General features: G+C 44.4%; 1 protein-coding gene across 5 annotated transcripts in view; it reads left to right on the top strand.

Moving 5' to 3' along the window:
* PRPSAP1 (phosphoribosyl pyrophosphate synthetase associated protein 1) overlaps positions 1-14171 on the top strand; it is a 51638-nt gene that overhangs the window by 28367 nt on the left and 9100 nt on the right. For 4 of the 5 annotated variants that reach the window (XM_049702028.1, XM_004275508.4, XM_012535057.3 and 1 more), the window contains 4 exons: positions 10793-10965; positions 12549-12664; positions 13132-13187; positions 13904-14049. In XM_049702028.1, the coding sequence (XP_049557985.1) occupies positions 10812-10965; positions 12549-12664; positions 13132-13187; positions 13904-14049 (472 nt within the window). In that variant the 5' untranslated portion in view covers positions 10793-10811. Of the gene's footprint in view, positions 1-7178; positions 7261-10792; positions 10966-12548; positions 12665-13131; positions 13188-13903; positions 14050-14171 lie in introns of all 5 variants that reach the window. The other variant, XM_049702029.1, reaches the window with a different exon arrangement.

The raw sequence follows: 14171 nt of genomic DNA, 5'->3' as shown, positions 1-14171 counted from the left end.
TACATCCTTGATAGTAACCTGGTAATCTAGTGAGAAAACTGTTTTTCTGAGTTTTATTTATTGGCTATGCCACGAGGTATGCGGGGTCTTAGTTCCCCAACTGGGGATAGAACCTGTGCCCTCTGCGGTGGAAGCACGGAGTCTTAACCACTGGACTGCCAGGGAAGTCCCTGAGGTTTTTTTTGCCTTTTTCTTTCTTTTTTTTTTTTTTTTAACTTTGCTCTAGCAAATTAATCGGAGCTGAGGAGTGGGTCATGGGAACCTCTGGTTTATAGCGGGTTGGTCAGAAGCACAGGTGACAGCCTGGGCTGGCCCATGTCTGAAGTGAGGAAGGGGGCAGTCTTACTGGGCCCTTAACCTGTGGGATCTGATGCTTTGTCCAGGCAGAGAGTGTCAGCATTGAGTTGAATTGTAGGATACCCAGCTGGTGTCCTGAGATTCCGAGAATTACGTGTGGGAAAATCCCCACACATTTGGTGACCAGAAGTATTCAGTGTTGTACAGAGAAGGGAAAAACTGTTTTTCCTTACAGCCCCCTGTGAAGGGATTGAGGAAACTGGGTCTGAAGGAAACTGAGGACCACGGGGTCACGGAGTGAGTAATCTGAACCCAGATATAACAGAGTTCCCTGTACACTGGTAACTGGTAGATACTAAGTATTTTAATACTTTTTTCTGATCATGAAGAATAATGTTCATCTCTGCAAACACAGGCAGTATAGAAATGTGTATCAGAAAATAAAAATTCCCCAGCCCTCTGAGATAACTAAATACCTGTTTGTTCCTCTTTATTTGATAATGGGCATACGAATTTAGGTTCCATAATTCAGGTGATCCTCAAAACCAAAATAAAAGTAATTTCAATTTATCTGCATGGTTCAGGTTTCAAAAGGGTGTATGATGAGCCCTGCCTCTGCCATCAGCCACCCTGCTTCCCTCCCCGGATACGGCAAGTGTTATCAGGTTCTTAAGCTTTCTTTTCAGAGACTCTGTGTGCCCAAGCAGTTGCTTATATGTTTTTCTTAATTTTTACCTAGAAGGAGTCTAATAGGGAATTCCCTGGTGGCCCAGTGATTAGGACTCTGTGCCTCCACTGCAGGGTTCGGTCCCCGGTCAGGGAACTGAGATCCCACAGGCCTGGTGGTGCTGCCAAAAAAAAAAAAAAAAAGGAACCTAGAAAAATGGTACAGATGAACCGGTTTGCAGGGCAGAAACTGAGACACAGATGTAGAGAACAAACGTATGGACACCAAGTGGGGAAAGTGGTGGGCAGGGGGGTGGGTGGGATGACTTGGGAGATTGGGATTGACACGTATACACTAATATGTATAAAATGGATACCTAATAAGAACCTACTGTATAAAAAAAATAAAATTCAAAAAAAAATAAAAGAAAGCATGTAAGATACCTCTAAATTGATAAGTTAGCAATGATTCTAATACCTACCTAAAGTTTACTCAGAAATGATTCCTCTTCCCAGAAGAAAAAGACAGTTAGAAAATAACCATACTTGTAGCCACATCAATTATGTTAACATTTTTTAAATATGAAATTTGTAGATTTGACTATATCATAATCACTGAAAAAATACAATTATTTTTAAATATTTCACTGAGTCAAAAATTTTTCCTACATTGAGGTCTTCTTTGCCTAGATGTACTTAATCCTGAAATGCTTCATCCACTTGTAAATATTTTCTTTTAGATCAGTTAGTCAATACACTTAACATGCAGTAAAAAAAAAAAACAGAAAAACTAATACACTTTGCTGAACTTTTAAAAATAAAGCATTGTACTGTATCAATACAGAAAGAGTTACCTTATCTTTAAAAGATTCTAATTTTGAAACAATCACAAACTTCCAGAAAATGAGCCTGTGCTGTGCGGCCACTTTAGACAGAGTTGCCAGCCTGGTGCCTCCCCGCCCCAAACACTTCAGCGTGTAGTTCCTACAAACAAGGGCTTTCTCTTATACAGCCACAGTGCCACCGTCAGAATCAGGATACTGAGACCTCTGTGTTGTCACCACCTAAGCCTCAGACCCCATCCCCGTGTCATCTGCTGTCCCCCAGGCCTCTTCCTGGCACAAGGAACCAGTCGAGACCCAGGTAGCACTTAGTTGGCTGTGTCGTGTCTTCTGGACAGTCTGGAACCATCCCTCGGTCTTTCCTTGGCTTTCAAAACTCTGTCACTTTTGAAGACGACACTTCGGCCAGTTTATCTTGTCGAATGACCCTCAGTTTAGGTTTGCCGTATTTCGTTATGGTGGGATTCAGTGGAGCTGTGTTCCCATCTTGTCTTCTGTGGCGTCATACTGTGTTCTGTGGACACACCGAAGCTTGTTCAGCCTGTCGCATATGCTGTGTCTCTAGTCTTGTGCTTGCCAACTGCAGAACATCCTGTATGTGCGTCACATTGCCTGTGTTTGGGTTGTGTCTGTACGATGATTCCAAGAAACGCGATTGCTGGGTGTGAGGATCCATGCATTTTGTAGTATTGATAGATGTGGCCGCATTGATAGACACTTGAAATCTTTGTGGCATCGATAGATAATTGCATATTGCCCTCCATGGAGGATCTACTAATTTATGTTTCCTCCAGCAATTTTGGTTTTGTACTGTTTGTCTCCTGGTGACAGGAATCTTTTCGCCCCATGGTCTTGTTTGACACTGCACCTCAGGAATGAGGGGAAAGCCTGCGGGGCTTGCGTAGCCCTAGAACGTGTAGTCAGAGAGCTTTGACACTCCCTTTGGCTGCTGCCTGGCCTTCTGTGCTTATCCCGGTTTTTGTTGGTGGTGAATAGTAAGGTTGCATTGTCACCACTTTTTTTTTTTTTACCTCTGAATTCTTAAGTTCCTTAGGGTATAGGACAGAGCTGCAGGTGACCCTAGATCCTTGGCCTGGCCTCCTTAGACTACTGAGAGCCTTTTACTAGTTTACTGAGGGAGAGAGAACAGAACCTCGACCTTTGTAGCCATAGACGGGCCACCTTTGTCACTCATCCTCCAGGAAATACGGGGGTCTGAGTCCAGAGGCAGTGGTGGTCAGTGAAGTCTCTTTACTCTACCCTAACTGAATTTATGGCAGCAAAAGAAGGTGTGTCCTGTCAGGAATTGTTTATCTTTAAGGAATCTTCGCCTTAATTCACAGGTCTGCATCTCAGCCTGGAATTTGAGCTCTGACTTTGAACTCATCTCTAGGACAAGAGTTAAGTTGGTCGTGGTCAGTTGTGTGCTAGCACGTGAGCAGCTGTGCTCTTGGTAGCTTTATTCTGTTCCGTGTAATCAGGGATCATCCCTGAGTTGGGGGAGGAACTAAGAGGTTATGACCTTGTCACGTCAGGGACCCCATTGTGTCAGATAGTCCTGGATGCCGTTAGTGACCGAGGACTTGATGAGCTGCCTTCCTGCTGTGTGTAGACAGCTGACGGCCGGCTGTTGGAGAGCCAGGGCGTTGACCAGTCTTCATTTTCATGATGAGCTGGGATGGTCGAGGCTTTGATGCCTTTGTGAAAGTATAATCTTTTCCAATCAATTTCTTAATCATAGGATTGACTTAGCAAGACCGAATTAAAATTTTTTTTTTATATTGGAGGGTAGTTGATTTACAATGTTGTGTTAGTTTTTGCTGTATAGCAAAGTGAGTCCGTTTTATATACACATATATCCACTTTTTTTTAGATTCTATTCCCATATAGGTCATCATAGAGTATTGAGTAGGTCCCTGTGCTATTCAGTAGGTTATTAATTATCTGTTCTATACGTAGTAGTATGTATATGTCAAGGACCAAGTGTTTTTATAGTACATCTCTGAGGCTATCGAGTATTCTAATTCCTTTACTTTCATTATGAATTCAGGAAGTAGGGGAGAGATATAATAATAATAGTAATAGCAGACTTTGCCGTGGCTGGTGTGTGAAGTTGGTGACGTGTGTGAGGCTGAAGGGCTTCAGGTGGATCAGCCCCTCCACCAGTCATCACCCTCGGAGGCAGGTGTCATCATCACCCCCTTTTGTGTCCTCTAACCACAGATTTCCACACTGGGGTATCCTTGTGCACTTGTTAATGCATGTGGGGTAGAGGGACAGCTATATCCATAATTTCCTTTTTGTTACAATACATCTCCCTCCCTACTTTTAGTTCAGGCCTCTTTAACACGTCATAAACAGTATCAGTTCACAGTCTATTGGCACGGCAAAATAACGCTCGCTTTTTTTTTTTTTTTTTTTAACGCTCACTATTAACAGCCCTGTCTTGGGATCTTGAGACAGCTTGTGGTTAGACTTCTTTGTGACAAGAAGTTGTGCTCTATCTAATTCTTGGTTTCCATATCTCATGGTAACCAAGAATGCAGTAGAAATATTTAGTACATGCAGTTTAGAGTCATCCTGGGGCAGTAATACATACGGAACTTTACACTGTGCAGGTGTTTTCCAGGGAAAGGACAAATGAACATGGAAAAATGAGTTGGTTAATGGCTAATTGGGAAACGTTTGTAGTTTTTTTTTCCCCACTTGTGCTTAGGATACTCGAAAATTTGAACAAAGGAAGAGGTAGGGAGCAGTCCGTGGAGCTGCAGCAGAGAAAGTGAATCTTCTAGAATAACCTTGACAGCAATTTTACACACTTACCATATGGAAAGGTTTCCTTTTGAAGGAGCAGCACAGATATACATGGTGCTTTTGGAAACCAGAACCCTGTCCTGAAGATGGTGCAATTCCCTGTGTGTACTTGTTTTGAGATCATTGAGAAGCCATAATTGTCTTCCTTGTGAAACCTCAGATTGGGACTTGAACCCACGTGCCGGGACTCGAACCCGGCCCAAACCCATGGTCTTCCAACTGAGATCACACACCTGGTTTCAGGACTTAATGAAGTTCAGGTTCTTTTTTTAAAAAAAATATCGATTGATTGATTGATTGACTGCTGTGTTGGGTCTTTGTTTCTGTGCGAGGGCTTTCTCTAGTTGCTGCAAGTGGGGGCCACTCTTCATCGCGGTGCACGGGCCTCTCATTATCGCGGCCTCTCTTGTTGCGGAGCACAGGCTCCAGATGCGCAGGCTCAGTAATTGTGGCTCACGGGCCCAGTTGCTCCGCAGCATGTGGGATCTTCCCAGACCAGGGCTTGAACCCGTGTCCCCTGCACTGGCAGGCAGGCTCTCAACCACTGCGCCACCAGGGAAGCCCCCGAAGTTCAGGTTCTTGATGTCTCATCACAGAAAGAATTCAGTGAGAGACAAAGTGATAGGTAAGAAGTGGATTTATTTAGAGAGAAACACACTCCATAGACAGAGTATGGGCCATCTCAGAAGGTGAGAAAGGCACCAGGGTGTGGGGTTGTCGGTTTTTATAGGGGTGGGTCATTTCATAGGCTAATGAGTGGGAGGAGTATTCCAGCTATTTCAGGAAGGGGCGGGGATTTCCAGGAAGTGGGCCACCGCCCACTTTTTGATCCTTATGGTGGGTCTTGGAACTGTCCTGGCGCCTGTGGGTGTGTCATTTAGCTTGCTGATATGTTACAGTGAGCCTATACTGAGGCTCAAGGTCTAGTGGAAGTTGACTTGTCCGCCATCTTGGACCCATTTGGTTCTAATCAGTTTCTGTCATATCCTCAGGCTATGTCATGCTTTTAACAGTTGTGCCCTGCCCCCTTCCCTTCTGTTTCACCTGTGGTTCAGTTTGGTGGTATCAAAGCAAAAACATCCTCACCTTGTGGTTCCTGTATCTCTTAGGATGATGGGGATTGGAGAGGAAAAAATTGGAGAAAGGACAAAGAGAAGTCTGTGTGTATATATCCCATAAAAAGGGTTATTGGAAAAAAAAAAAGGGTTGTTGGGTTTGTCACAATAAACTATTGCCGACTACAGAATATTTTAGTGACAACTAAATTTAGTTAATTTAGCAGGGAATTTAGTTTTTTAGTACTCTCTGCTATAAATGGTTGTATAGATTGTCAGTTGAAGCGAAACACACAACCTGAAAGTTGCAGGTTAAGTTTTATTTGGGGACCTTACTGAGGACTGTAGCCCAGAGCCAGCCCCTCAGATGGCTCTGAGAAACTGCTCCAAAGAGGTAAGGGAGGAGCCAGGATGTATATGAGGTTTTTGCTGGAAAAAAAACCATGTAGCGGAGCATCACAAGATTACTGCTGCTCACAAAGAACAGACATCTCAAGTTAATGATTTGAGTGCTTTTCTGTACTTGGGAAGATACAAGGATCTGGGGTCACTGAAATTACTCCTTAGATATGCATCTTTCTATCTAGGGCAGGTATCCCAAGCACACAGTGCTGCTTACTTTCCTCCATCCTGAATTCCCCTCGGCGCTTGCCTTCAGTGGGCGACTGCAGTGGCAAGTGGCTTGATCCTGGTGGAACTGGGATGGCAGGCAGCATCCTTTGTTTACTGGAATGGCAGGGAACATCCCTGTGCACAAGGGGAAGGAATGTGTCTTACAGATTTTTCTATTGAGGAGGAGAGGATGTTACCTAAAGTAATAAGGCTGATCTTAGACAAACAGAACAAAGCTTAGACGTTGAAATGAGTTCGGTCGCCTTTAGAGCCGATGTCCTGAGATATAATATAGACCTTTTTCTGGTGCTGCCGTTGTTCAGAATTTCTTTGGAATTCACCTTCTGGATGTATCTCAGGAAGGGCCGGATGCAAGCGATGTGTAGGGCAAGGTATGCAGGAAGGGACACGGAGCTTTCACGCCACTCTCCCCAGTCTCTACACGGTCTCCAACCTGGAAGCTCTCTGAACCCCCTCCGTTTGGCTTTTGACTGAGGCTTCATTACATAGGTATGATTGATGATACCGTTAGCCTTAGGCGATTGTTTCAACCTCCAGAGGTCATGGGGATGGGACTGAAAGTTCAACCCCTCTAATCCCGTGGTTTGTCTCCCTGGCAACCGGTCCCCTCCTAGGTGCAGTCCGGAAGTCACCTCCTTAACGTAACTAAAGACAACTTCATTCCTCTCGAGGCTTAGGAAATTCCAAAGGTTTTAGAAGGGAGCTTGGTGCCCGAAATGGGAACCAAATACATATTTCTTATTAGAAATCACAATATCACAGGGTGGTACTCAAGGAGTTTCGAAATGTACCGAGCATTGGAACTAAGTATAATAGATATGAAGCTCACAAAGTGTTTTTTGAAGGACAGTTTTCATGTTTTATGTTACAGGTTCTGGTATGGTGGTGTAACATAAGAAGAGGCATTAAAAGAACATTACAGCTGATTTGCTGCAGGGAATTCATTGTTGGAGGTGGGGACGGGGTAAATGACCTGTTCTCAATACTTGCATCTGTGGTGTTGGTCTGTCTTTGCAATTTTAGTTGATACGTATAGACCATGTCTGTTTCTTTAACTCTCGTTTTTTGTCTATCGAAAATGAGAGAGCAGTCAGGGCTGAGTTTAATATAAGATGTGATAGTCTTAGGCCAGAGAAAAATAGTTGGTAAACAGTTAAGATTGTCCTACTTAGATACAAAGACTGCAGGCACTAGCCAGGATGTACTTGGAACAGTCCTAGGGAACAGATAAACAAAGCAGAGGCTGCCAGCCAATTTCTCTTCGCCCTGCTAGCCCTCAGAATAACTGCTTGGTATCCAGTTTGTCCAGTGTCCCTCAGTGAATGGGTAAAGCCGTTGTGACAAAGGCCCTTTTGTTGCCGTCCTGACCAATAAGGGGTGGGGCGGGGAGGCTTTCCTTAGCCTAGAGAATGTTGACTCCCTTGGCACAGGGCATTAGGAAGAGGAAAAAGTAAAAAATAAAAACCTCAGGAGAGAAATTAGTAATTAGCGGAAAGAAAGTTACTCTGAAATCAAGGCTCCTCCAAAACTGTTCCTCTTGTTACATTCATGTCTTACCATCTGGCCTTCCCTTGTGTGCTCTCCAAACCTCGTGTTGTGTGGTTGTCCTTAATTGCTATCACAAAGCCAGCTGGAAACCCATGACCCAGATAGATCCTCTTCCAGGATCTGTTTAATTAACTTCAACAGTTATTGTTGGCATTGGGATCTGGTGTAAGAAACCACCAGGTCCGGTGGGGCTTTTATAATGCCACGCATTGCATCACACAAGTGGAAGGTTAAGAAAGCTCTAGTTTTATTTCTAACGTTGACGGGCAGTCTGTATATGGAAGAGGCTTTCGCTACGGTGTATGTGATGCCTGTTGTTTAGATACGGACTCCTGAGTTACCTGTATTCTGTCCTCTGAGTACTGTGCAGGCTTCCAGCTCAACCACCAGAGCCCACAAGGCATCAATGTCGATGATCCGTTGTGGGAAGGGAAGCTCTCCCCTCTGGAACGAAGGATAAGTGTTTGGGAAGGGGAACATTCTTAGGTGAGTTAGCTGTGCTCCTTGGGACAGATGATTGCAAGGGTGATCCCGGGGGCGTCTCTGGCCTTCCCCCAAAATGAGGTCAGCCTTGCTTACCCTGTTATCTCCCCACCTGACACACCTAACACAGTGCCTGGTGCAAGGTGCTCAATAAATATTTGTTGAATTGATGACCCAGGATGAAAACTGTTGAAAAGTGCTGAAAATCGACCAAATATTATGAATTCCTAAGTACCTTGGAGGTGTTTGATAAGTGGGTTTTTTTTTTAATTTATTTTATTTATTTTTATTTTTGGCTGTGTTGGGTTTTTGTCGCTGCGTGCGCACTTTCTCTACATACAGGAAGCAGGGGCTGCTCTTCGTTGCGGTGCGCGGACTTCTCGTTGCAGTGGCTTCTCTTGTTGCAGAGCACGGGCTCTAGGCTCACGGACTCAGTAGCTGTGGCTCGCGGGCTCTAGAGCACAGGCTCAGTAGTTGTGGCGCACGGGGGCTGTTGTGGGCTTAGTTGCTCCGCGGCATGTGGGATCTTCCCGGACCAGGGCTCGAACCCGTGTCCCCTGCAATGGCAGGCGGATTCTTAACCACTGCACCACCAGGGAAGCCCTTGATAAGTGTTTTCTCCTGATTATACCAAAAGGCCGTGTGTCCTCTGACCTTTTGATGGCAGACTTGGGACATTATTAATTTGGGAGCACGAGGGAGAAGAATGTACCACTTTATTTCAGAGGAAGGAAATGGCAGCTGGAAAGTAACATCACCTGTCAGCAATGCAAAAGGCATGTCTAGGTTGACAACTGCACCTTGAAGTTGAGCCCAGAATCAACTCTGCCTACCCTGTGGGACAAACAAACATAGAAACTTAAGACAGAATCTTGAAATAGTTGTGAAAAGTCCAAACTACAAAGGAGAGGTTGGAAGTCCCACCAGTTGAACGTGGGTGTGGAAAACATTGTCAGAGTGAAAGGATGTCCTTTGCATCGCTCACTCCAGGGGCACAGGTGTAAACATAAACTGGAAGAGACTGGGGGAAAATGGCCTGACTGTCCTTCAAGCTAAAAAGCATTTCGTGATGAGTATTTCATTCCACCACTTATTCAACAAGCATTTATTAAGTCTCTGCTATGTTGATGGCAGGCTTTCCATTTCGCTGCAGATCAGATAATTCAGAAACTGTATAATCTGAAGAGCCTGCTCCTCACTTGGGTGGGAACTAGGACGTGGGAAATGATCTTCTTTATCTGGTGAAGGCAAGGGAGATACACTCCTGACGCAAAAGAGAGGCTGTTTGAAGACACTTGGATAATCCAAAGAGGAGTATGAGGAGGCTAGAGAGAGAGGGTAGAGCTTTGGAAGGTCATCCGGAAGGATTTCAAGGCCCTTAACTTTAAGGGCAGAGGCCACCTTATGCTTTTTTTTTTTTTTTTTTCAGTAAATTTATTTATTTTATTTTTGGCTGTGTTGGGTCTTCGTTGCTGCGCGCGGGCTTTCTCTAGTTGCGGTGAGTGGGGGCTACTCTTCATTGCAGTGCATGGGCTTCTCATTGCAGTGGCTTCTCTGTTGCAGAGCACGGGATCTAGGCGCATGGGCTTCAGTAGTTGTGGCACTCAGGCTCCATAGTTGTGGCTTGCGGGCTCTAGAGCACAGGCTCAGTAGTTGTGGTGCACAGGCTTGGTTGCTCCACGGCATGTGGGATCTTCGCGGACCAGGGCTCGAACCCGTGTCCCCTGCATAGGCAGGTGGATTCTTAACCACTGCACCACCCGGGAAGTCCCCACTTTTTGCTTGATCAGCCTTGGCAAAGGGTTAGCAGTCAGCATTCGTTAAAATTTGGAAATAGCCTTTCCTTTGAATACCTTTCAGATTCATATTTTCTTGTCTATCTGGGTAATCTTTGTTAGGAATCTGTGTATCTCAAGGAAAGAAGGGATGGGGGAGATATTTGGAAATTAAGTTCCAAAATCTCCCCACCCCTCACCCTTCTCCCCACTCCCAAAAGAAAAAAAAGAGACCAAATTCTTTATGGTTACAGCAGCTAAATACAAGGGCAGGTGGGTTTCCCTTGGTGTTCCCAGGAAGACGAGGTGCTAGCACTCTGGCCCGAGTTCAGATCCCGGGGATGGTGCCAGCAGGTGTGGGTTCACTCTGGTCGTCAGCAGTCACTGCCTGCTTCACCTGCCACTCCGGTGACCGTGTCACTGACAGAAGATCCAGGCACAGGTGAAAGTGGATAACCTTGTGTGAACTTAAGTAACCTCACATGCAAACCGGGACTCAGACGGCTATAAAGAGGAGTCCATGAGCTTTCTCCTGTCTTCAGGAAGTGCCGTCGTAAGCTAGCGTGAGGATCCACGTCATGTCATTCTTGGCAGCCCAGGTCAGATTGCTGAGGTTGAGATCTTTGCCAGGGGTTAATAAATGAGATTAATCCCAAAGTGCAAACCTCATGTGTTTCAGAGACGTGAATACAGCCGTGATGGAGTTACTGATCATGGCTTATGCACTGAAGACCGCGTGTGCCAGGAATATTATCGGCGTCATCCCCTACTTCCCCTACAGCAAGCAGAGCAAGATGCGGAAGAGGGGCTCCATCGTATGCAAGCTCCTGGCGTCCATGCTGGCGAAAGCCGGTGAGTGTGGCCAGCGCCCCGGGACCCCGCGCCGGTGCTTGGGACCGTCCCCCGTGCCAGATTAGTCCATACCGCAGGTAGCTGGTTGGGGACCTGTTTCCTCTAAGTGTTGCTTCCTTTTGCATAGTTCTGCTTAGGGCTGTGTGAGCTTAGGTGTCATTTCTTTTTCTGTTGTCTTTGTCCTCCTTCAGAGTGACCTTGTCTGCTTCAGGGCTTACTTCTCTCATCTTGGGCTTTTTCCTCATTCCACCTTCTTTTCCATTTCATCTTATCATCATCGAAACTTCAGATGGCGATCTTGGCATTCGGATGTGATCTTTTGAGTTTCAGGTCTAGATTTGTTTGAACCTTAGCTAAATTCTACTGACGTACATAATAGTAAAACTGGATTTTTCCTTTACTGCTTCTTCAGCTTATATACTCTTTTCTCCCCCCTCCCCGATGGTCTTTGTAGCAGATCATTTGCATTGTGTGTTTGTGTAGTGGTGACGTACTTTATGGCCTCTGAATCAAATGTAATAGCCCTTTACAGTTAATGGGATTGTATTTGCCGCATGTTTAGTTAAAAACTCAAATATATATCTGAGTCCTGAGAAACACATTTGAATTCCGTTCTCTATAAAAATGTGTAATGTTTTTGGAAAGAACAAGTAATTCTGCTTCTTCGCTCTGGAAAATTTTCAGTGACCTTGGCCATTGGCCATGTATTTATATGTGTACCTTTTTTTTGCTTAGCACTGTTGATTATAAGAGTATGTTTTCATTGTTTTTCTGTACTTGACCCATTCTCTTCGGACGTATACACGTTTACAAACTCCTATCGTTGTGTCTGTGGATTTCTTTCCTTCTAGTATACATATTACTTTGCTTTTGCTTTCCTGTTCCTTCTGCCGTAATCCACAGTCCTTTAACATTTCTTCCTAGATTCTTTAACCAAGGCCTATTTTTTACATCTGTTTTTGCTTCAGTATTTAATTCCATGTTTATATATATATATATATATATATATATATATATATATTTTTTTTTTTTTTTTTTTTTTTTTTTTTTTTTTTTTTGCGGTACGCGGGCCTCTCACTGCCGTGGCCTCTCCCGTTGCGGAGCACAGGCTCCGGACGCGCAGGCTCAGCGGCCACGGCTCACGGGCCCAGCCGCTCCGCGGCACGTGGGATCCTCCCGGACCGGGGCCCGAACCCGCGTCCCCTGCCTCGGCAGGCGGACTCTCGACCACTGCGCCACCAGGGAAGCCCCATGTTTATATTTTTGCTTCGACCTGATTTTTCTTTTCCCAGTGTTCAGGCCTAAGCTGATGATTATAGTAGAGGGAGAGCACTATTTTTTAGTTTTAGTGTTTTAATCCATGTGGAAGGTTATAGGTTCCTTTACTTTAGGCTTAACATTGTCTTTAGTTCATTAAGTTTTGTTAAGATTGCAAATAAGGTCTATAACAAACATGCTTGTTCCCAGTACCCCCCTGCCTTCAGTCTTCCGTTAGGAAAGAGGCATTGGGCTTCTAGTTTGTGTCCACTGTAGCCGTTAACTTGTAGGGGTGAACTTTGTAATTTTTTGTTTTAAAATTTCAGGTTTAACTCACATTATCACTATGGATCTTCATCAAAAGGAAATACAAGGCTTTTTCAGCTTTCCTGTGGACAACCTTAGAGCCTCACCTTTCCTGCTTCAGTATATCCAGGAAGAAGTGAGGAGCATCAATAAATACCCCATTGTCCTCAAAGGAGACCCTATGTAGTTCTTCTCTGGTACCAGATTTCAGTATTGAAAGGCACATCCAGTGATCAAATGATCTCTCCCTTAAGTCTTAATGCCTGAGGCAGTCAGATAAGGTCAGCATTTAGGCACAGAGGATAGTATTTTTTAAAGAAATTAAAAATGGATTTCCTTCTAAGTATTTTTAGCAATTTGCTTATATTTCCTAAAATGAAGGTTTGGGGAATTCATTATTTTTTATCTTCTTCATGTAGCAGACTTTGGCAATGATGCTAATTGATAAGGGTTAAAAAATGTTAAAATGAGTGAATGAAATTCTAGCTTGTTTGTTTGCTAGTGTGGGTCATTGTTATAGGAGGAAAAAAATGTATTGCCAGCACCCAGGTGTTATTTTTTTGATAACTTTTCAGTATTTTCTTATTTTTCCTCCAAATCTAGATTCCAAATTATAGGAATGCAGTCATCGTAGCTAAGTCTCCTGATGCTGCAAAAAGGTAAATAAGCCAGACATTTATGCACATCCCTTTTGGGTGTTTCAGAATCCGAGGTCTGTCTTAATACGGCTTGTGAAAACTCATCAGCTCCAGCTTTCCTCCAAATCATTGTCATACCCCAAACCACAGCTTTACCTCTAGTTTCCAAACAACACAAGCATTTCTCGGAGTTACTCATTTTTCCCCTGGGAGAAAATGAAGTTCTTCCTTCAAGTTCTCAGGAAAAGGAAAACAGGAAGACTGTGGGCGCCTTTGAGACAGTGGTTTTTGAGGCCTTTTTGAACAGAGTTCTTCTGAAGATGAGGGACTTCCATGGCAGTTCAGTGGTTAAGACACCACGCTTCCACTGCAGGGGGCACGGGTTCGATTCCTGGTTGGGGAACTAAGATCCAGCATGCCTTGAGGCGCAGCCAAAAAATAGGGGAAAAAACCAAAACAAACCAAAAAAGCCCTGAAGATGAGCGTGAGACTGTTGGACAAAGGGTAGAACCAAAATGATCTAGAATCAGATACCAGCCCACATCCCATCTCGAGTGCCTCTTGAGGCATTTACATTCCAGCCTGGGCCGCACTTCCTGATTTGTAGAAGTAATTCCTTTGCATATCCATAAAAGGTTAAGTGATATTTTCATTCTGTGGTTAACAAAGTGATGAAAAAGCAGCGCTTGGGTTTTCCTTCCCATGAACCTCACCCTTTTCCGTTATCTTCCTCTTAGGGCCCAGTCGTACGCAGAGAGGCTGCGTCTGGGTTTAGCTGTGATCCACGGGGAGGCTCAGTGTGCAGAGCTGGACATGGATGACGGCCGTCATTCTCCCCCGATGGTTAAGAACGCGACTGTCCACCCTGGGCTGGAATTGCCATGTAAGATCAGTTCTGTGGTTTTATTCTATTTGTAAATGGAAGAAAGTTTCGAATAGTATGAATGCCTAGGAGTTAATACCTATGTAGATGCTGTTGTGGTATTTTTAAATAACCGAATGGTA

The sequence above is a fragment of the Orcinus orca genome, chromosome 19 (genome assembly GCF_937001465.1).
Source record: "Orcinus orca chromosome 19, mOrcOrc1.1, whole genome shotgun sequence".
In the NCBI taxonomy this organism is placed as follows: domain Eukaryota; kingdom Metazoa; phylum Chordata; class Mammalia; order Artiodactyla; family Delphinidae; genus Orcinus; species Orcinus orca.
This window is presented reverse-complemented; position numbering and strand designations above follow the sequence as displayed.